The sequence below is a fragment of the Alligator sinensis genome, unplaced genomic scaffold, assembly GCF_000455745.1.
Source record: "Alligator sinensis unplaced genomic scaffold, ASM45574v1 scaffold1493_1, whole genome shotgun sequence".
Lineage (NCBI taxonomy): Eukaryota > Metazoa > Chordata > Crocodylia > Alligatoridae > Alligator > Alligator sinensis.
Genome location: NW_005843339.1, coordinates 56,919 through 80,626, shown reverse-complemented (window position 1 = coordinate 80,626; position 23,708 = coordinate 56,919). Strand labels below are relative to the sequence as shown.

Here is a 23,708-nt window from a genome sequence, read left to right as displayed (position 1 = left end):
CCGCCGGGGAGGGCAGGGGAGGCGGACATTGTCCGTGTGGTCGGGAGGGAACCGGGGTGGCGTGGCGCGGCGCGGGGGGCACCTGCCGCCCGGGTGGGGCGGCTCCTGCCCCTCGTGAAAGGCGCGAGCACACGCCGTACCTGCCCAGGGCAGCGCCGTCGTTGCTGCCACCTCAGTGTTTTTGCAGCGGTGCCCCGCCAGGATCTGCGTTTGCTATCCTCGCCCCTCTTCGCGGGGCTGTCGCCGGCGACATCTGCTAGCAGTGAGTAGGTGACAGAAGTCAGCGGACTGGTTTTATGGACCGGGCGAGACTTGGGTTGAAAAGTCTCGGAGCAGAAAGGAGCCCACAGCAGGGTATCGGACGCTTAAGAAGTGTACCCGGACTTGGCTGAAATCCGAACAACCGATGTGAAAACGATGGGTGTCGGCGTCTGGAAATGAAACGCTCCGTCCGGCTTTCCCTGAAACGTTGTCTCGACGTGCCGAAGCCCTGGTGGTACGAAGTGATAGGGAGGTGCTGGCAAGTATGGACAAGGGATAAGAAGTGAAACTGCAGAGGGTAGTCATGGTAAACTGTGGCATGGGGGAAAAGTAAGGGTTTTTAAAAAAAACAAACAAAAACAGAACAGGCCTACTAGAGACAAACAAACTTTGTAAACCCTAATGCCCGTTTTTGAGACTTGCACATGGTTGTGGGAATAGCCAAGAAAGAAATCTGGTTCTGTCACATCTCCATCTATAATAATCTTGGTGACTAAAAAAAAAAAAAGCCATTGATTTCTTTCTCCATCTTGGTATTATTTTCAGATTCTTTCCCCGTCTGCTTGTTTGGGAATAGGAAAGCAGCAGGTGTTGATATAACAATTAGAGCCTTTGCGCATAACAGCTGCTCTAAAGTTTGTTTTCTGTTTTCTGGTCATCTATAAAATCATTCATTGCCTTGTCTTTTGTGTTTTGTTAATGACTGTGAAAGGGCAGGCTTGTAGTACGCTGGTTAGACTACCACTGGGATCCAGTTCTAATCCCCAACTCGCAGTATGATCTTGGAAAATCTCTGGGCCATCTTGCATCTAAGTGCCGCTACAGTGAAAAGAAGGATTTGACTGTAAGCTATATGCTGCACTGGATCGGAGTTTGCTTTGTGGACATGTTGACTCTTCATGTGTGTCACTTTTTTTTTATTTACTAAATTTTAGATGCACACAAAATATGCAAGTTCTTCGAATGTACGGGAAGATGTGGCCTTGGTTCCCAGTATCATATGTACAAAGCTACATAACGTGCTGACACCACTGAATGAAGCTAAAACATGTAGACAAATCAAAAGGGAATATAATGAAGGGAGAGAGTAGTAGGACAGCATAGCCCTGCAATAGAGAATAGGCTTGTAAGGTTCAATATGTTTTAGAGTTAAATGATGTATTTTAATAATATTAGGAAGTTGGCATGTCTGAGGAGATTTGTGGGCATATTTTTTCATCCTGGAGATCTGCCCCAGGCTGACTTTTTTGAATGTTTCAGCTAAATTTTATTATGGTTAGAGTATAGTATGCTTTTTTTGGTTGGGGATTTTTAAAATATGTTTAAAAATGGAACTGCTTTATTGAGAAGTTCCTTCTGAGAAGTTGAATTTTTTGGGGGTGTCATTTTGCATGAGAATGTGCCTATCTGATAAAAAAAAAAAAAAACCCGAAACAAACAAAAACTGTGGGGGGGTGGGAATTGTTCTTTGTTTTTTTGGGTATTTTTTTTTTAAAGCTTATAACCACAAGATAGAGATGGTAGCTGAGCCCAGGTTGCAGAACTGAAGGTCCAGGTGTCAGGCATAAATGGCCTGCTGCTGATCTTGTGCTGGTGTGTAACTGCTTACAGATTGAGACTACAACAATATTCCCAGACACTGTTTATACAAACATGCTGTCTCTACACATTAGCAAGAAAAAATATGATGCGATAGCAAGCAAATAGCTCATCTGAAATATTATTTTATTAATTTAAAATATTAGACATCTGGTAATAGAAAATAGTATCTTCAGAGCATGGTATACATTCACAATATTTTTTCTATTAATTCTGACTTTTAGTTAATGAAAGAACACTTTTGATACCCTAAAATCAAATCAAGTAATAAAAGTTCCCCTCCCAAGTAAGCAGGCAATGTGCAGACAACTGCAAAGTAGTTCCAAATTAATATACCTTCAGAGTTTGACAGTTAAAAGTAACAAAGAACCTCAATCCTGTGTAGATGTATGTTGATGCTTTAACTGTGTTCCTGTGAGTAGCCCCCCTTGGAGGCAGTGACACTGCTTGCACATGTAAGTGTTTATAGGACTGCTACCGGAGTCAGAAAATTATAAAATAAAAATGTGGGCTAGACTGTGCAGCTGGATCTATACAGGCAAAATTTCTTTTCTTATACAGGACCTTTTGACTTGACTGGAACTCTGTAGGAGCAGGGCCCATCATCCATGGACATCCAGTTGCAGGTCTGCATCTGGTCCTGAGATCCTGACAGTGTAGCTAGCTTAGCTGTCCTGTGCTGTGCACAGGTGGTGTTTTCTGTTCTTGTTTCTTCTGGTTAAATTTTTACATTCTTTTAAAAAATCAAAACAGGTTTATCTTATTCTGTTTACACTGGACCATAGTAGCAGACTAGGGAAAATGCAAAACAAAGACAGTGCCTTCAAGTTAACATTGCTACCTGAATTCTGAATTTCCTTTTTGTGACTTTAAATGTTCCTTTAGCATTCATTAATATTTAATTATCTTAATTTTCCAATTAGACTTTAATATTCCACCCTTTGAAATCCAAAATCACGTAACTTATTATTCCATGTGTGTAATAAGAAAGAGAAAGGGGTATATAAATAGTAGTTCCTAATTATTTTGTTCTTTGGTGGCCACTTATTTTGACAATATGCTATCAACAATTAATTTTATTCATATTACTGAAATCAGCGTGGATATCAATAATATGTAGTACAGGAGAACCTCGCTATTTGTGGGGGACACGTACCAGAGATCCCCATGAATGGTGAAATCCACGAATACTGACGGGGCTCCCTGTCAGGCCCCACAGCTGACCCCTGCTTCCCTGTAGCACCTGGGGACCGACCCCTTCCCCACAAGTGCCACCGTGGCTGTTCCGAGTGCTGCTGCGGCTGCCTCCAGCAGCGGTGGCAGAGAAGCTGCTGCTGCCACTGCCTCCCTCCCCATCCCTGGGGCTCCCCCATAGTACCTGGGGACCAGCCCCTTCCCCTGAGTGCCATCGCGGCTGCCTCCAGGAGGGAGAAGATGCTGCCACCCCTGCCTCTCTCCACGTCCTTGGAGCTCGCTCTCTGTCTGACTCCTGGCTCTGCCCTCCCCTGCGAATATTTGAATCCGCGAACCCGGGGCTCATGAATAGCAAGGGTTTCCTGTACCACCTTTTACATACCCAAGAGAGATGCATATACTACTTAAATATGTTTTCTAATAAGTTCATGTGTTCTAGTATCAACTCAGTGGTTTGTAACTTATTAGCAGTACATTCAATTATTGCAAAGGTATAGGTATTGTTTTCAATCTGTGCTGGACTGAGCTGTAAAACAGGTGCTTTTTAATATGGCAAAATATTGGGCTTGGATCATGGCCATCCATGATCAGGCTTTTGAGTGATGATCCTGAAAATCCTATATTTGTACACGTTCTCCCTTGCTTTGCAGCTTAGTAATGGAAAAATCCAACACTTAAAAAGAAACCTGTGAAGACCATTAGTCCAACAGCTTGAGACGCATCCTCTGTGAAATCTGAGGCCAGGAGTGTTTAGCTGTTCTGCCATTCTGCTTGCTTTGAGCAGTCTTGAATGCTTTATAATAAACATATAGCTGCATTCATAAGCTTCTAGTCTCAAACTATCCATTAGCCACTAAGCAATTTGTACTGGGAACAATAAAAAAAAAAATCTAACTAGCAGTAACTTTGTAGTTAAGACTGCAGGTGGGTTTTTTTTGTTTTTTTCCCCTAAGTTCATGTTTTAAAGCCCCTAATACTTGCAAATAAATTCCTTTTCTGCCTGAAACCTTTATGCCCAGTGTACCATAGGCATAAATATACCTATACATTAAATGTATTACATTTTTGTGGGTTGCATGCACTTTTGTCTTTGTATACAATCTCAGCCATAATGTTACATTAACATATGATTTCACAGTTAATGAAAATAAATCTTAGATGGTAAATTCTGCTTAGGTAATTGGAAAGTATTTTTTCAAAGAAAAATGACATATCTTAACTAGTGTGATTAGTGCTCCGGCTACTCTAAGAGAAGGCAAGGGGAGGAGAAGAAGACTGCAGGTGCTCCACAGAGCAATTTAGAGAGTCACCTGACCAGAAGGGGGCTGGACTAGCAGGATATAAACCCAGGGCCTGAGCTGGTCTGGCAGTCTAGCTCTGAGAGCCACAGAGAGAGGAACTCCTGGTTAACACCTGAGCTGGGGTAAGCAATTCTGGAGGATTGAAGAAAGGACTAAGGGGAAGAAGAGGTCCCAACAGGCCTGGGAGTCAAGAGCCTGAGATTACAGAATAGAGGGCCTGGAGCACAGCGGGAGAGAGCTTGAGCCCAGGAGGGGCTAAGTAGGCAGGGCCAGGAGCCTGTAGTCTGGCAGGGGCAGAGTTGGAAGTGTTGACACCAAAAGGGCCCAACTCCTATGTGGGGCAGAGAATGTAGGTCTGCACTGGGGTTGCCCAGTTGCTGGGCCTGAGGCCGGAGCCCAGGAGGGGCAAATGTAAGCAGGGCCAAAGAGCTTGGAGGTCTGTAGCCCAGGAGGGCTGAGTGTAAATGAGGCCAAGAAGCCTGAAGTTCTGACTGGCCCAGAAGCGAAGCCAGGGCCCAGGGGTAGGAGGGCCACAACTGGGGACTGTCAGGGCTACGGGAGCCCATGAGTCTCAACTGGCCTAAAAGTGGAGCCAGGGCCCAGAGAGAGGGGACAAAGACTGGGGAGCACAGCCAGAGATTGTGGGGTTCAGGCAAGGAGCCTGTAGCTCAGGATGGTTAAGAACTGGGGCTGGGAGCCCAAAGCCCAGTAGGGGTATGTGTCAGCAGGGCCAGAGGGTCCATACCCTGAGAAAGGTGTTAGGAACAGCAGAGAGAGAGAGGAAAGGAATGAGTAATACCCGTGAGGCATGGATGTGGATATTGGGAAGGATGAAGTCCATGTAATTAGCCCTTAAGGTGATGAGCAGCAAGTGCTCGTAAGGAGATCTGACTTGGAAAACTCTGGGGCAGCCTCTGTTTTCTTAAAGTATCTTTTCATCAAGGCATGGCGAGTGAGGAGGAGGGAAGATGCCCAAAGAGAGCCAGGTTGACAAGGGCTGAGGGGGCTCCTGGGGCATCACAGCCACCCGTGGAGCTGAACACAGAACATCCCTGATGCTGTTATATCTAACTTTGGCCCAAAGGTGTTTTCTTTTGTACTTTGTGGAAAGCTTGAAGTAAGGTTCTGGAGTTCTATACGTTCTGTATAGAGCTACCAGCATTCCTTTAGCTCAATATTCTGCTGCAATCGATCAGTGGTATTAAGGTAGACCAGAAGTTGGGCTTCTTCCTAGCTATTGTGCTCTACATCTATATGCTGTTCTATTCAGTTACATTGCAGTTCCTAACTCTTGTCAAATCTAGGAGCTTTTTGTTTAGAAAGGGCCAAGAGTCCTTGTGTAGGTACCTGGTCAGATTTTGTTACGAGTCAAAATTGAAGCATGTTGGATTTTTCAGACTGGTTCTCTCTACTTTTTCATTAAAAGGAAAAAAAAAATGATTTTTCTGTATCCTATTTGCAGTATCAAAAGTACTGCACAGAAAAAAATAGTTCACTTCAGAAACTCAGGGATATACTCACTACTTATTTCCAAGTGAAATACGTGGAGGCAAGAAGGACAGTTTCATAGATTCATAGATTTCATAGACATCAGGGCTGGAAGGGACCTCGGAAGATCATTGAGTCCAGCCCCCCGCCCAAAGGGCAGGAAGTCAGCTGGGGTCATAGGATCCCAGCAAGATAAGCATCCAGTACAAGGAGTATACAGTTCAGAAAATATATAAGACCATGATATTTAGTTTATCCAAATATCTGATTCATATGCCATTGTCCCCAAAAGTGGTTCAGAGCAACTTACAGTGAAATCAAGAGAAATTATAAAAACTGATAGAATATTAAAATGAAATGGTAAATAGTAAAATACCTCCCTGAGCAGCAGCCCCAATCTTAACATATCCATGAAAAATGGTTTAAAGTATTCGATCAAGTGCGAATGAAGACTTTTCTCCCTTCAAATGCTCATAAGGGTGCTAATGAAAGTCAGGTACGTGCATATGTAGAAAATACATTGGCAGGTAGACATATGCAACTCCTTTGTGCTGTTGTGCAACTTTTGTTTTGTTAGAATGGCCATTGATTGTTCCTGTTTGCTTTGATCCATTATTAAAAGATAGGGCCAGATCAAATTTGCAGGCACAAACTTTAAGAAAAAGTAGAATTGACTGTTTGAAAGATGAATGTCATAGATAAGTGATCCAGGTTGTAGGCTTATTGAGAGGCAAAAAGGAATCAGGACTCATGGTAGAGGTGATATTTTTTTATTAGACCAGCTAGATTTTTTGCAAAAAAAAAAACAAAAAACTTTTTAATTGCAAGCTTTTGGGCACAAAACACCCTTTTTCAGGCATAGGAGAAATTCCTATGCCTGAAGAAAGGTGTTTTGTGCCTGAAAGTTTTCAATTAGAGAATTTTTTACCAAAAAAAAAAAAAAAAAATTTAGTTGGTCTAATAAAAGATATCACCTCTACCACAAGTACAGATAAGTGAAACACTTAAAAATGCCTTGGCCACTTTGCTCCTTGAATGCTTTCCATAATGTAACGCCCAACCTCAGAATTGAAATTCAGTGTTCTATAGTGATTGCATATACAGATGAATTTGCTGGAATGTGTGATTTGTGGCAAATATGTAAATTGGCTGGTCTCTAAAACTACAAGGAAGCTAAATGGGGCGAACCCCCCGCTCTTAATACAACAGTATTGTGGCTGAATGTTTACATGCTGAAAAGTCAGTAGCAATCCTGCTCTGTTGAACATTGGTAGATACTTCTGTTACTGCCTGGGGCCAATTTTAGTGTATTAATAGCTTGTGTCTGTGCAGGCTGGCAGAATAATGGTCAATGTGGGAAGCAACTGCATATGTCCTCGTTTCATCAGTTTTGTCATTGTGACATCACTGATAAGCCAATCTCACTACTTAGCAAGTGGTGGTTTCCTATAGCAGCAACAGAGGACTCTGTTGCAGCCCCACCAATATACTAAATTTTTGTGGGTTACGTGCACTTCTGTCTTTGTATATAATCTCAGCATATAATGTTACATTAACATATGATTTCACATTTAATTAAAAAAGAGTCTAAGTGAATTCTGCTTAGGTAATTGGAAAGTATTTTTTCAAAGAAAAATTACGTATCTTAACTATGTGAGGAAATTTTAAAGAGCAGCCTTTCTTTTTTTTAAGAACCTGTAAATTAGTGGCTTTATTTAAAACCATCCTTTGCAAGTGCTCCTAGGCACACACCACTTGGGAATCACTGGATTAATGTACATTGCTTTTCTTATGGATACCTGAGTTCAAGCTTGATTAGCCTCCAAGTGAGTGGGGAAAAAAAAATCTATCTATTTATCTTAAAACGCAGGATGGATGAGTTTGTGATCACATTTTGGCAACTCTGGAACTGTAAAGGGAATCTGGAATACTGAATGGTGGTACCTCACTAGTTATTCTTCTCACTCATGCCATCAATCTTAATTTATAAACACTGAAATTTCCACGGTTTTGTTTTTAAAGTATCTAACAATAACATAACTCAGAAGAACATTTCCATAAGCAGTGAGAACCAAAAGAAATGCTGTTCCAAGCATCATATTTCTGGCATGCTTATCTGTTTAAACAGTGTGCCACTGCTGCTTTAATAGTGTACTGTTAAATACACAGCTCTGGTCATCTGTGGTGTTTAATTTTGTGGAATTCTCAAATGTCTATTATTCTTATGCTTTAGATAACCAACATACCAAACAAATGTTTTCTTTAACTCTAGTAGACGATTCGCAGTTTCCTTCAAAATCAGCGTACATGCCAAGTTTCCTGAACTGAAGCTATAAACAGTCACTTACACTTGAAGTGTCCCATTCTCCCCCCCCCCCATCCTGGAGTCCTATTGAGCTTGGATTGTTGCATCAAAATTCCTAAACTGTAGAAGATGACTATATAATATGCACCATAATGATGTAACTGAAATGTGTTAGGAGCTTGGCATCTATATGCTAATTCAGAGCTGTCCAACAGGTAGCCTGTAGACTGCCACCAGTGCTTTCCTACTGTTACATGGGTATGGGGGAGGGGAGGGCCGTGGCGGGTAGGGGCATGCGATAAGGGGGTGAGGGGTTGCATGCTGCTGGTAGAGCCTTAGGGGCAGGGGGCCACTAGTGCTTCTTGCATGACCGGGTGTGGGGGACCATGGAGTGCCAGTGCTGCCTGTGTGGCAGGGGGTGAGAGTCATGTGCTACTGGCACTATCTGTGTGGTTGGGGAGATCCTTCAATGGGACTGTCCCTACAGTGTGCATCTTAGGGGCCATACACCAGTGCCATGTGAGACCCTTGGCCATGCTGAAGTTGGACAGTCCTGCTCTAATATGTGCTACGAAACAGCTTTGAACTGTGGCCTGTGATATATCAATTTGCTTTTCTGTTTATCTACTTACAAAATAAATTTACTACAGTAGTGTAGAAATTTAGGTACTTCTGGTAGAACAGTTTGGAGATAGCACATAAAATTTCATATTTTTCTATAGATTCCATTTGCAAACTATTCAATAAGTCTCAAACTCTGGAGCTCTCAAACTAGTCGGCTCAAGGATACAGAGATGGGATTAAATGATCTTCGGACAAATTGATTTTATTTTAATGGAACTGGGTAGACTTGATTGACTTTTTATCTCTTTTGGACAAAATAAGTATGCCAAATGCTTCCTGTGGTCTTTGCATCTCTATAGAATATGAAGAAATGTATTACAGTATTTATTGATATACCTTGCAAACAGAAGTATCATTATTAATGCTATGTAACACTGCATCTCTTAATTACAAAAGAAAGGTACATGTAGTCAGGTCACAAAATAATGCATAGCTGAAATATCTCAAGGATAGGCTTGCAGGATCAAATTACACCAGGCAATGTCAATAGCTTCTGGGAGGAGTTTGGTACACTTCTAAAATGTGATGTTAAGGAGCTTCCTTTTGCATACTTGGTATATAATAGGGCTGGGCTCTGAAGTTATGCATGTTAGAGAAAAAATTCTGCCTGAGCTACAAAGGAATCTTGTACGTACTTACTAAGGCATGTTTTAAGCCTTTTGTGTAATAGCAACTTTTTTTTTAAAGCGTGTTCAGACGAAGTAAGTTAAATTGCAAATTGAAAAGGGCATCTTTATGATGGTGGGAAAACTTTTGCTTTGGTGAATATTGATCTTAATCAAAGGAGATGTTAATTTAAAATAAATGTATTTTAGCTCTTTACCAAAAGATATGGATGAGAAAACAGATGAAGAACAACCTTTGACTGCATGTAACCAGTACCCGAAAGAGGCAGTAAGGAAACGCCAGAATTCTAGTAGAAGCTCCAGAGGTAGCGACTCCTCTAGGACGTCCAGGAAAAGCTTCAGGCTGGATTACAGGCTAGAAGAAGATGTAACTAAATCAAAGAGAGGCAAAGATGGGAAGTTTGTCAACCCATGGCCAACATGGAAAGCACCATCGCTGCCAAATATTTTGAAGTGGGCCCTCATGGAAAAAAATAACAGCAATATCCCATGTTCCAAACCGGTAAATTTTTGCATGTTTACTTTTCTGGGGGGTAGGACCTAATCCTGTGAAGCACTGAGAGCTTTCAACAGGCTTCTTCTAAATAGGAAATTTTCATATGCTTGTTAGGTCCCTTCTGGAGACTTTCACCAGTGTTACTTTTCCCCCCTGACTTTAAATAAAGCTTCTTATGCCTTTCAAAAATCAAGTTAGCCATTTCTATCTCTTAATGTGAAGTCTTTGACTCCATGTCCATCTGTAATTTAGAATATATTAATCTAGTCCATTCTGTGTAGAACTGTGGACTTCTAATGGAAATGCTAAGAAGTGATGTATGTATTCAATTTGTGCTTGAATTCACATGATTATGCTATATAAAGATATAATAAAAGACATCCTGATCAAAAAGGAGTGGCTGAGTCAGAAGATAAGTCTTTTCAGCATCTCAGACAACCATGAGAGTTTATACTTCAGAGTTTGAAATGGTAGCAGAGACTTTTATCTCCTCTAATCACTGTAGGAATTAATTATGATTTTTTTTTTTCAAGTGTGAATGCAACTACTTGACAAGAAAACAAGCCTAAACATCCCTCTTTAGTGATGCTGGCTGAGGGAGTTGTTAGATCAGTTTAAGGCAATAAGACTTGGCTGCCTATTTAAGGAAATAGAAAGCTTCTGTGCAGTTGGCCTGTAACAACATTTTGAGCTGCTTTCCCTAGGATCAAATAATGTACATACTCTTTGCCATTAACAGAATATCTCATGCATGTACCCAGGGCACACTTCAGATTTGCTGGCTCTGCTTTTGGATACCACGTCTGTACCTTGCAGTAGCAGCAGCTAAGTCTTGTGCCTTAGATTGTTTGTTTGCAAGCCCTTTGCCTTCTGGTTACATGGTGATTTGGGTTCTTTGCAGGCTGGATCCATCCTGGGCCATGAGAGCTACCACAGTGGCAGTGGCTGCACCCTGAGAAGAATCTGTAACAGGGAGCCAGGGGCTCCTGTTATTTGCAGAGAGAAGCTTCTTCAGAGATGTCCTGAGATAGGGGTAAAACAGCCAATTTTGGGCTAGCTGCAGGGGAGTAGGTAGCCAGGGCCCATAGGCTACAAGTTTCCATTGAAGGGCTAGCTGCTTAGCAATAGGGCAGTGCCCTGTTTAGGCAGTGAGGCTACTGTAGCAGCATCCAGAGGAATAGCAACAAGTTGCCCTGGAGACTGTGGGGGGGATGTACACCTGCAGTGCGTCAAGGGAGCACCTGATAAGAAGGGGAGGAGCCAGGGGATATAAGCATGGGCCCCTGAGGTAGATTGGCTGTGTGGCCCTGAACTTGGAAGGGAAAGGAGTTCCTGCCAGCTCAGGCATGCCAGCTACACTCAGGACTGAGAGAGCCAGAGTGGGGAGGTGGCTGGGCAGCAATATGATGTCCCAGAGGGAGAGACTTTGACTTTGAAGTACTTGCTTGTATTTTTTATTTATTTATTTATTTTTTTTGTGTTCTACTTTATATTGGAGGACCGGATGTGGTTGATGGGGTAGATTGGAGGCCACAGGGGTGCTGCAGAGGCATCCAGTATAGAGCTCTTTCATGGCCTGTGATCCAGTGGGCTGTCTGGGGCAGAAGCCCAAAACATTTTAGAGGGCTGAGCCAAACTGAGGACAGCCTTGCCCTGGGTCAGGAACACAAAGCCCAGGATAAGGTCGAGGACCCAGAGATGCAGAGAGGGTTGAGGCTGAGAGCTGTGTCCAGACCAGCGGGACAGTGCTGAAGGCCTGCAGCCAGAGGGAAGGGGTGGGGGCTAAAGCACAATCAAACACAAATTGAATACATGCATCACTTCCTACAGTTTCTTTTAAAAGTTATACACAGAATGGACTAGGTTAATATATTCTAAATTACGGATGGACATGGAGTCAAAGACTTCACATTAAGAGGTAGAAATGGTTAACTTGATTTTTTTTTGAAAGGCATAGGAAGCATTACTTAAAATCAGAAGGGAAAATAATGCTGAAAATCTCTAGAAGTAGGGCCTGAGAAAACAAATAGAGCGAGAACAAACCTCTAGGCTCCAAGGGCAGCCTCTTCATTACCTTTTGACATTAAGGCAGGGCAGGAAAAGCAGCAGGGTAAGACCCTGGAAGGCTGGAGCAGGAGCTGGGCAGGATCATGGCGGCCACTAGAGGGTATAGCGGCAACCCTCAGGCACCATCCTATTACAGGATCTCATAGTATTGCAGGGTGCTGTAGCACCGTTGCTGAAAGTCACTGGTCTACAACGTGATGAGAGAAATCTCAGTTCATGTAAAATTCAAGTCGATGATTCCATTCTTCCTTTGGTGCTGCTTAGTTCTAGCCCAGTGTGTCTCAACCTGAAGGTTTTCCAGGAGATGTGAGGAGATGCATGAGGTGTAAAGAGATAAGCAGATAAGCTAAGTAGGTAAACGTAGGTCAGCCTGGACAACCCTGCACTCCCACTGTCCAGCCCTTCTACAATGGGATAAGTATATAAATTAGTTTTTGAAACTGGGTGCCACTCAATTTACAAAAGTTATGGAGGGGTACTTCAAATCCAGTGAAGGGTGCTTCAAGTCCAAAAAAGTTGAGAACCACCGTTCTAGCCTGTCTTTAATACAGACTACAGCATCCTCTACTGTTCACTTTAACCCCCTAATTTAAGGACCTGCCCAGTGAATGATATTCTTAACTGGTCTGTCGTATCTATTTAGTCAGTGTTTTGTACATGGAACTATATGACACTCGGGACACAGGCTGAATTTTTTAACAATGCAGTATATTGTTAGATCTTTTTAAGATCTAAGCAGTATTTATCCTTAACTAGGAATCTAGAATGTAGGCTTTCTGCATTACTTCCTGGTGTTGTTAATTTTTCTAAATGGCACAAAGATGATTGCCATGCTGTAGTAGTAGTAACAATAATAACATAAAGAGTTTGCTCTTCTATGTTGAGCTAGCAATTCATTTCCTCCATCTTCCAAATGCAGAATGAAAGGCAAATGGGATTTCATATTGGTTCAGCAAGATGCATATTGTCTTTCTCTAGGTGTCTAGATCCAGAGCTCATTTGCCTTTAGTTTCATATTTTGGACATCTGCCACCACTCTTGCCTGATGGTTATGTTTATGACAACATAGAACAAGTGTGATAATACTAAAGTAAGATAAGGGTACTATAAAATTATTTTATTCATCACACTGTTTACCCTATTGTGCACTTTTGAAGGATTTTATGCAAAATAGATTACAAGCAGAAGTTGTACAGTGTTTCTGAGACTTTCCACAGGAAGATTTATGGATCTAGAATAGAATATCTGGTTCAAAAGAGAGACTGAGAATAGCTCCATCAGTGGGACACCTAGCAGCATAATGTTTCTTATAAGTATTTCAGCTTATTCCTACTAACATGTGGGAAAGGTTTCATTTAGATCCGTAAGTTATTGCTCCAAGATTTAACCCAACGGCCAAAGTCTACTAGATATTAGTAATAGTACCTATATTCTATTCCAAAGAAGTAGGGGCAAGGTGTGAGAATTTTTGTTAAGAATTCTGTTTTTTCATGGAAGAGTACTATTCAACATTTTCAATACAAGCCTGTATATCTTTGAATTGTTACAGGTTCCTTTTCACTGATAAATCGTCAAGTCCATTTCTCTTGCGCTCTCAAACATGTCCAGGGTACCTGCTTGTGCTTCCACTCTGGTTTCCTAGAAATGTAAACTAAACGCAAGCCTTGAGTTTTGTGAGTAGTATGTTGAGGAGAGTTTTTTGTTCCTTATCTCAGTGCACTTTGCTTTCTGATTATGTGTTGTTCTTCTGTTAGGAACTTGATAAAGAGCTTCCAGTATTAAAACCTTACTTCATTCAAAACCCTGAACAAGTTGGGAAGACTGGAACAGGCATGCGAGTCACATGGTTGGGACATGCGTCAGTTATGGTGGAGATGGATGAACTTGTGTTTCTTACCGACCCAATCTTCAGCCAGCGGGCTTCCCCGACGCAGTTTGTGGGTCCAAAGCGTTTCCGAGGACCTCCATGTACAGTAGATCAACTACCCAAAATAGACGCAGTGATGATCAGCCATACCCACTATGACCATTTGGACTACAATACTGTAGTGAGTTTAAATGAGCGCTTTGGCAGTGAACTGCGATGGTTTGTGCCCCTTGGTCTTTTAGACTGGATGCAGAAATGTGGCTGTGAGAATGTGATTGAGCTGGACTGGTGGGAAGAGAACTGTGTCCCTGGTCATGATGCAGTTACCTTTGTTTTCACCCCTTCGCAACACTGGTGCAAGAGGACAGCAACAGATGACAACAAGACTCTTTGGGGCAGCTGGTCTGTCTTGGGGCCCTGGAATAGGTTTTTCTTTGCAGGAGATACTGGTTACTGTGTAGCTTTTGAACAGATAGGGAAACGGTTTGGACCCTTTGATCTTGCTGCCATTCCCATTGGAGCCTATGAGCCAAGGTATGTGCATTTCATGTTGCTTGATTTGCATAGTCTGCATATACTGATTTCGGAACCACTTTTGTCCTGTAAATGGTTTTTTTTTTTTTTGTTTTTGTTTTTTAATGACTTTACAAAGTACAGAAAGTGTAAATGCAGTTATCTAAATTTTATAGCACGATATAAGGCACAAGAGGGCTTTAAGGATTGAGGAAGCATTGTGGGGGGGCACAAGGCAAAAAAGATGAGGTTATCTTAAATTTATCTTAAAGTTTCTTACATTTAGCGGGTTTTACTTTTTATAACTTTACAGTCGGGAGCTATTTTCTGTGATTAGAAAGTAGGGCCAGAAAAGATGACTAGCACCATCCAGGCTGAAATCCCTTTTCATACATGTACCCAGTGTTTCAGAATGGCAAGCATAATTTTACTTACCAATTTAGTTTTCCCTGCTGCGGTCTCCACATGGTTTTGCAATATCATCTAAAGTGAGAGATGACTCCTTGATGCTTGAAAGTTCTGTTTGTCTAGGCATCATGCTTATGGCATGGTATCTAAGCTCTGAGATTGTCTTGACAGCTCTTGAGAGAGAGGTGTTTAAAATATCAGAAGTGAAGTGCATGCAAGCTGGGGAAGCAAGAGCAGAATCAGTATGATAAAGGTTTGGTATTTCTTATGAACTACCAGGTTAAGAAATTCTAGCTAAGGTTCCCGCCGACACGCAACGTGTATATGTCTACCTTCCACTTTCTTTTTCCCTTCCTTAAGTAACTTTAATTCTCACTTACCCCTAGGCTAGTAGTAATTTTGATCCAGTCTCAGGAATAATAGCAGCAAATTGTAAATATCTGACTAATGTAACTTTGTGCCTCATCTGAAGATCATATCTCACTTGAAAGATTACATCTCAAGCATGGGTGTGCTGAGTTAATTCAGCATTAACTCCGAAGGAACAGTGCTGTTTACTGAAGCATGCTTCTTTTGGTGCATCTGTGTTGGCAATGGTTGTGGTACTGTGAACTTACTTCGTAACATGGCTCACAAATGCTTAAGCTCAAGATAGTGACAAAACTTTCCTCCTGTATCAAGAATACTGATCAGAAGAAGAATCCCTTTTGAAAAGCCAACGGAGGGGAGTAAATGTGCTATATATACAGCTTCTAGCTTGGGGATGGGCAACTATGTTGACTGAAGGGCCACTTAATATGTTTTGGTGAGCTGTTGGACCACATGCACACTATTTCAGAAGATATAATTTTAACAAATGATAGATAAACGAATCCTATACTAAAAATCAAACACTTGCTAGAACATATTTTAATTGCATTTCAAAAAAATATTTTTTTGCCCTGATTTGTTTGAGTAGCACATACAGAGGCTATTGCATAATAGCTCAAAACAAAGTCTGTCTTTGGTATATTGGGCATGTGGGAAGAGGTGTGGAAGAGGTTGTTCAGAATGTAATATGCCGTTTTGATCAAGTGAGGATATTTTAAGACCTCTTACCAGTTACAAAGAAGAGATACTGCATTTAATAGGCTATGCAAAAAACTTGTTTTATTTTTCTAGGTGGTTTATGAAATATCAGCATGTGGATCCTGAAGAAGCAGTAAGGATTCATATTGATGTTCAAGCAAAGAAGTCTATAGCGATTCATTGGGGAACATTTGCTTTAGCAAATGAGGTGAGTTTGGGACAGTGGAAAATGGAATACAAATATATGTTCCAGTTTCCTGAGCACAAAAACAATAAAAGATCTTAATTAGTAGGGGTGCACCAATAAACGATTTTTTGGGCCGATACCAGTGGCCAATTACTAACTACACGTATTGGCCGATACCAGTCTGATTGCCGATATGCAGCCTGGCATCTTGGAGAGCAGTGTCCAGCTGGTAAGTCTGGGATGAAGGGGCAGGGGGGCACAGATCGAGGCCACTGTGGTGAGGGAGGGAGTGGGGCTGGGGCAGGCGCTGCCCAGTCGGGGCAGGGCACAGGACAGAGCTGCAGCTCATTCAGGAGGGTGGCTTCCACCAGTGTGTGCACCTCCAGGGGAGGCATGGGGGGGCACGTTCCCCCCCTCAGATCTGTGTGCGGGGCAAGGGCAGGCTGCTGTGGTGTGTGCAGGGCTGGGGCTGCAGTGAGCCTTTCCTGGCAGGGGGGCTGGGCCAGGGCTGAGTTCAGGGCAGGTGGAGTGGGTGGCAGCAGTGCTGGGTGGTGGGCTATGGAAAATTTTTGGGATGCCTGGAGCTCCCCACCCCCCTGGTGCCCTGAGCACAGGCCCAGCCAAGCCCCTCTGCTGGAAAGCGCCTGGTGCAGCCCCAGCCCCGAGTGCGCAGCAGCAGCCCACTCTCACCCTGCACACAGATCTGGGAGGCACGTGTCATCCGTGCCTCCCCCAGGGTTGCATGCAGTGGTGGGAGCCACTCATCACACCCCCTAGACGAGCCATGGCTCTGTCCTGCACCCAGGTCTGCCCTGGCTGTGCAGTGCCTGCCCCTGTCCCGCTCCCTCCCTCACCATGGCCAGGGCAGCCTCAAGCTGGCCCTTGTCCCACATATTTACCTGCCAGACACTGCACTCCCAGTTGCGTACGTGTACACTGAGCTTCCCAGCAACATTATAGCCCACATCAGCCAAAAAGGCCGATTGCCAAGAATGTCAATTTTCCTTTTATTGGTGCCGATACGATATGCACCTTTTGTATCAGCACACCTCTATTTCTTGGACAATAAAAAACATATCTATAAGTGTATTAACTCTTAAGACTTTTTTTTTTTTTTTTTAAACTATGAATGTGTAATATTATAGCTCAGAAGTACATCTTAGTTTAGCTTTGTCTTGTCATACATAAACTAAATGTCATGTATTTTGGATAACACTAAATTCTACACTTTGGAATATCGATTTCCTTTCCTTTCCCCTCCCCAGCATTTTATGATTTAGATTAAAATTATGTTCTTGAAGTTGTTTCTTTTAGCTGGTACACTTCAGGATAAGAGGCAGTGGGAGTATGTCATTGTATTGAGAACTTCTTGTTTTAAGCAACAGATTTGGAATTTCTGTTTATTAGCCCTGTGAAAATGGCGCGCACAATCTTCCTGATCAGTAGAAAATCAATGTTGCATGTTGAAAAAAGAGTTCTTGTTATATCTATGGAGTTGTATTGGTGTCTGCTTGGCAGCCCTTTATGTAGGAACTGACTAGAGGCTGATCATATTGGTAAATAAGTCTCATGACAGATGAGCTGCTAGAAGTAAGAGTAGAAAGAGAAAATTAGACATCTAGTCCAAGTGCTCACATTCTGCAGCCATACTTTGAATCAGTAGTCTTTTGGGCCATACCCAGCGGGACAAAGGAGAACTCTCAAATTTAGAGCAAAATTGACACAGGCCATGAATTCATAGAATCATAGAAAATTAGGGTTGGAAGGGACCTCAGGAGGTCATCTAGTCCAACCCCCTGCTCAAAGCAGGACCATCCCCAACTATTTTATCCCAACCAAAGCTTTGTCTAGCTGGGTTTTGAAAACCTCCAAGGATGGAGCTTCCACCACCTCTCTGGGTAACCTGTTTTGGCATTTTACTACCCTCCTAGTGAGAAAAGTCTTCCTAATATCTAACCTAAACTTCCCTTGCTACAACTTGAGACCATTGCTCCTTGTTGGATCATCTGCCACCACTGAGAATAGTCTGGCTCCATCTTTCAAACCCCACTGCAGGTAGTTGAAGACTGCTATTAAGTCTCCTCTTCTCTAGACTAAATAAGCCCAGATCCCCCAGTCTTTCCTCATAAGTCATGTCCCCCAGCCCCCTCAACACTTTTGTCGCCCCCCACTGGACTCTCCAAGTTGTCCACATCCTTTGTAGTGGGGCCCCCAAAACTGAACACAGTACTCCAGATGTGGCTTAACCAGTGCTGAATAGAGGGGAATAATCACTTCCCTTGACCTATTGGCAATACTCCTACCCATGCAGCCAGGTTGCTGTTAGCCTTCTTGGCAACTAGGGCACACTGCTGGCTCATTCAGCTTATTGTCCACTGTAACCCCCGGTCCTTCTCTGCAGAGCTGCTGCCCAGCCAGTCAACCCCCAGCCTGTCCTTGTGTGTGGGACTGTTCCGTCCTAAGTGTAGGACTTTACATTTGTCCTTGTTGAACCTCATGAGATTCCTTTTGGCCCAGTCCTCCAATTTGTCTAGGTCACTCTGAATCCTAGCCCTACCCTCCAGTGTATCTACTACTCCCCAGCTTGGTATCATCTGCAGACATGCTGAGGGTGCACTCCATGCCATCTTCCAGGTTGTTCATGAAGAAAGAGAACAAAACCAGACCCAGGACCGACCCCTGGAGCACTCCACTTGATACCAGCTGCCAACTAGGCATTGAGCCATTGATTACTACCCTCTGAGCCCAATGCTCCAGCCAGTTTTTCTGTCTACCGTACAGTCCATTCATCCAGCCCATATTTCCTCAGCTTGCCTGTGAGAATGTTGTGGGAGACCATATCAAATGTTAAAATCAAGGTATACCATGTTCACTGGTCTCCCCGTGTCCACAGATGCAGTCACCTTATTATAAAATGCAGTCAGATTGGTCAGGCATGACTTGCCCCTGGTAAATCCATGCTGACTTCCTAATCACCCTTTTCTTCTCCAAGTGCTTAGAAATGGATTCCTTGAGGATCTGCTCCATGATCTTTCCACGGACTGAGGTGAAGCTGACTAGTCTGTAGTTCTCTGGATCATCCATTTTCTGTTTCTTAAATATGGGCACTATGTTTGATCTTTTCCAATCATTTGGGACCTCTCCTGATCACCATGAGTTTTCAAAGATGATGGCTAATGGCTGGGCAATCACATTAGCCAACTCCCTCCGCACCCTTGGATGCATCCCATCCAGCCCCGTGGACTTGTACACATCTAGCTTTTCTAAGTATTCTGTAACCTGTTCTTTCACCACTGAGGGCCACTCACCTCCTCCCCAAACTGTGCTGCCCACTACAGTAGTCTGGGAGCTGCCCTTGCCTGTGAAGACGGAGGCAAAAAAGACATTGAACACTTCAGCCTTTTCTGCATCCTCTGTCACAAGGTTGCCTTCCCCATTCAGTAAGGGACTCGTACCTTCCCTGATACTCTTCTTGCTACCAACATACTTGCAGAAACCCTTCTTGTTACCCTTCATGTCCCTTGCTAGCTGCCTTCCTGACTTCATCCCTACATGCCTGAGCAATGCTCTCATTCTTCCCTAGTTATTTCTTCAAGTTTCCACTTATTATAAGCTCCCTTTTGTGATTTATGTTACTGAAGAGTTTCCCTGCTAAGCCAAGCTGGTTTTCTGCCATGCTTGCTAGTTTTTCCTGTGTATCAGGATGGTTTGTTCCTGCACTCTCAGTACGGCTTCTTTCAAGTACAGCCAGCTCTCCTGTACTCCTCTCCCCCTCAGTCTGGCTTCCCAGGGGATCCTGCCCATGAGTTCCCTGAGGAAGTCAGAATCTGCTTTTATGAAGTCTGGGGTCCTTACTCTGCTGCTTTCCATCCTTCCTTTCCTCAGGATCCTGAGCTCAATTATCTCATGGTCACTGCTGCCCAAGTTGCCATCCAGTACTACGTTCCTCACCAATTCTGTTTGTGAGCAGCAGGTCAAGAAGAGCATGGCCCCTAGTTGGCCGCTCCAGCACTTGCACCAGGAAGTTGTCCCTGATAATCTCCAAAAATTTACAGCAGTGCACAGGCAATCCAGGATTGCCCTCTCAGCAGATGTCAGGGTGATTTGAAGTCCCCTATGAGAACGAGGGCCTGTGATCAGGAAACTTTGGCTAGCTGTTTGAAGAAAGCTTCATTTACCACTTCCTCCTGGTCTGGTGGTCTATAGCAGACCCCCACCATGACATTCTACAATTATTCTACATAATTCTACAAGTTTTTTGTTTTGTTTGGGGTTTTTTTGTTATGAGTTTCCTAAATTGGGAAGAAAACATTTCCTTAACACATCAGTATTTCAGAAATATATTAAATATACATTTTTAGATTGAATTATCAGTGTGAGAGTAACTGTTGAAATAGCTCTAGCTTTCAGGTTAGAGGGCTATCATGTAATAGGGGTAGTAATTTAGGTAAACACAATCAAGAACACCAAAAATGGGAATAAACATATGTAGCTAAACTTTGTTTTTATTGCTGTATCATTTGGAGATAGTGAGAATTTAGAGTGCCGTAAGTATACACAGTATTATACTAACCATGTAAAAGATACAATTAGCTCACTTAATCCTTTATAATGACCTGTATCGTTAATAGTTGGCTAACTTTTTTATGTATCATTTAATGATAATTAAGTTTCATGATGCTATTCTATATTTCTCAAGTTTTATAAACAAGTTAGTAATATATTATCTTGGCACTAACTAATGTAATAAAGGGAAAACTTGTTACAACACATAAATGTTTTTATTTTGAAACTAGTGGTCTGGTTGCTGAGTCACTGAAGATGTAACATAGTGCAAGCAGGGCATCTCGGACGCAACACTGCCTTGAATAGGTCATGCCACTAATAACTAAGATACTTTTTCCAGTATCCTGGATTCATGATAAATATTCTCTCAAGCCACTTCTTTATATAAGCTGAGGGAGGTTTTGTTTGCGTTGAAAACTAACGTTGCCTAGAAGAGCAGTGTACATAAAGCTTATATAATGCAGCAACTTCAGAGGAGACAGGATTGAGACCACAGTGCTTGTTGGAACAGTTGAAATCAACACCACAAAACGTGGGGCAGGGAAGAATGTTGTGTTTATAATGCCATGACAAGGAATGTATCTTATTGATGCATCTACTGAGTGATAACACAATGTCTTGTGTATCCCAGCCAGGATAGAAGCAAGTAATGACCAGGTCCTGCTTTCTTCAAGGGGTCTGATGCAATAAACTGAGGGAGTATGGATTTTACTAGATGCACATAGATTTACATAGCTAACTAGATGCACCTAGATGCATAGTTAACTAGGGAACGTTTTTGGTCAGACTTAACATCTGCTAGTGTGGTTTTAAGGGAGTATCTAAAAAAAATACCCAAGCAAAAAACACTAAACTTTATTGTTCACTTAAATTCTGACAAAACATAGTTTGGCTATGTTGTCAGTTATATCTAATAATGTGAACTAGTTGATGTAGAGCTGGAAAGCCATCTGTGAAACTGCTATTATCTAACAATGGAATTGTATCTTTGTGTTCCCTTTACCCTACCTCTCCAGTATTATTTGGATCCTCCAGCTAAACTGAGCGAAGCCCTTGAAAGGTATGGCTTGAAAACAGAAGATTTCTTTGTCTTGAACCATGGAGAGTCACGAGACTTGAATACAAATGATGATGGATTTGAATAATAAAAAACTGGCAATTCCTTGTGAGCCTTGCTTGATTTGAACTAGGAACTCAATTTAAAAGACTGATGGGTTGCAAAGTGTTTGTGTTTTGTTTTGGATTCTTTTTTTGGGGGGGGGGGGCGGTGTTTTTAATTTGGACTGAATTTTTAGATTCCTGGTTTGTGTTGATTTCACAGGTAAAACCTTGCATACCAGCTTGATTTATATGATTGCTAGTTAATTGTTTATGAACTGAATGGAACACTAATGAGTGATTTCAACACTAATTAATATAAAAGGTAGTTCTTGAAATGCCTTGTAATTTCAGCTCCTAGGAAATCACAGTTGCAGTGATGAATACATTGATTCTATTTTAATCCTTTCATTATCAGCTTATATATACCAGCAATAACAACCTCAGTACAGGACATTTTCTTTGGAAGTTATGACTGACTTGAGTTAATGATCTCCAGAGAACTGGTCTTCTCCTATTCAGTCATTAATCTTCAGGACGTGCTGTGAGCTTCATTGCTTAAATACATGGGTGTTAAGGGGTGGTGTCTTCCAACACAACTGTGTTGCTAAAGCACATATAAAGCAAAACGCTGATTTACAGAATGCCTGTATGTATTTATTGTGAACCAATGAAAATTTGAGTTTCAAACTGATATAAAGAAATGTGCCTTCGTAAAGAGAGAGATTACTTTAAGTTTGCATCATTAATGCATACAGCTATAACTGCTGGCCAGAATATCTGTACACTTTTATTGTTTTGTCAATATTTTTAAGATCTTATCATGGGCTTAAATACTTCTGTTGTTCTGAGACTTTTGCTTGTAAAATACAGTACATAAAACTGTAAAAACCCTTACATTTTGCTCCCTGTAAATGTCTTGATTCATACTTTTCTTTGCATATTTTTAAGAGGTGTGAGCTCTTAAGCACAGAGGTTTAGAAACTTTTTTTTTTTTTTTTTTGGAAGCCTGATGTTGGATTACAAAATTGTTCATTATTATACAACCTGGCTAACCCTGCCCGTTTCAAATTGCCATGCTAATTTCCAAAATAAAGCCTGTTGTTGCCAAATAAGTTGTTGTTTCCCTGTCACAATTCACTATGAAGAATCTTTTAACTTGGACAACTTTATTCTCATTTAACTGAAGAATAAGTCAGACTACTGGGCATAGACTTTACACTTTTGGAGTATATCACACTTCAAATGCACATACCTTGAAGATAGTTATGTTATAGCTTTTAGATAAATATCTTCTTGTCTGTAATTTGTAGCCACAGCCTTTGACAGTGCATTAAACCAGTTGGATATTTCACAGTAGGAAAAAGCTGAAGGAGTTTCTGAACCATTGGCAGTTGTTTGTTTGTTTTTTTAGAATTGTGGAGGGTGGGGTGGGGTGGGGTGGGGTGCTTCAAGAGAACTTGTTGAAGGATAAAGGACCTGCCTTTAAAAAAGGGTGGAAAGGAGGACCTGGGAATTCTAGACCAGTTAGCCTAATTATGACCCTTGGAAAGTTTCTGGAACAAATTATTAACTTACGCTGGAGGGTGAGGCTAGGATTCAGAGAGACCTCAACATATCGGAGGATTGGACCAAAAGATATCGCGTGAGGTTCGGTCAGGACAATCCCATGCACTGGTACAGGCTGGGGACTGACTGGCTAAGCAGCAACTCTGCAGAAAATGACCTGGAGGTTGTAGTGGACAAGAAGCTGAATATGAGCCAATGGTGTGCCTGTGTGAAGAAGGCTAACAGCACACTGGGCTGCATTAGTAGGAGCATTGCCAGCAGATTGAAGAAGTGATTATTTCCCCTCTATTCAGCACTGGTGAGGCCACATCTGGAGTACTGTGTCCAGTTTTGGGCCCCCCACTACAGAAAGGATGTGGACAAATTGGAGAGAGTCTAGCAGAGGGCAACTAAATGGGTTGGGGACTGGGGCACGTGAGTTGTGTGGAGAGGCTGAGGGAACTGGTCTTATTTAATCTGGAGAAGACTGAG

At 42.3% G+C, this 23,708-nt stretch overlaps 1 protein-coding gene across 6 annotated transcripts; it reads left to right on the top strand.

Moving 5' to 3' along the window:
* The first annotated feature begins 20 nt into the window (after positions 1-20).
* On the top strand, positions 21-23,015 carry NAPEPLD (N-acyl phosphatidylethanolamine phospholipase D). Of its 6 annotated transcripts, none has more exons than XM_025194908.1 (5): positions 21-496; positions 9,588-9,900; positions 13,716-14,362; positions 15,911-16,025; positions 21,587-23,015. In XM_025194908.1, the coding sequence occupies exons 1-5, from the start codon at positions 438-440 to the stop codon at positions 21,713-21,715; spliced, it is 1,263 nt and encodes a 420-aa protein (XP_025050693.1). In that variant the 5' UTR covers positions 21-437; the 3' UTR covers positions 21,716-23,015. The 6 variants fall into 6 exon arrangements, with proteins under 6 accessions (XP_025050693.1, XP_025050692.1, XP_025050695.1 ...); XM_025194907.1 differs by having other exon boundaries at positions 21-520; XM_025194910.1 differs by having other exon boundaries at positions 22-568.
* Positions 23,016-23,708: the final 693 nt, after the last annotated feature.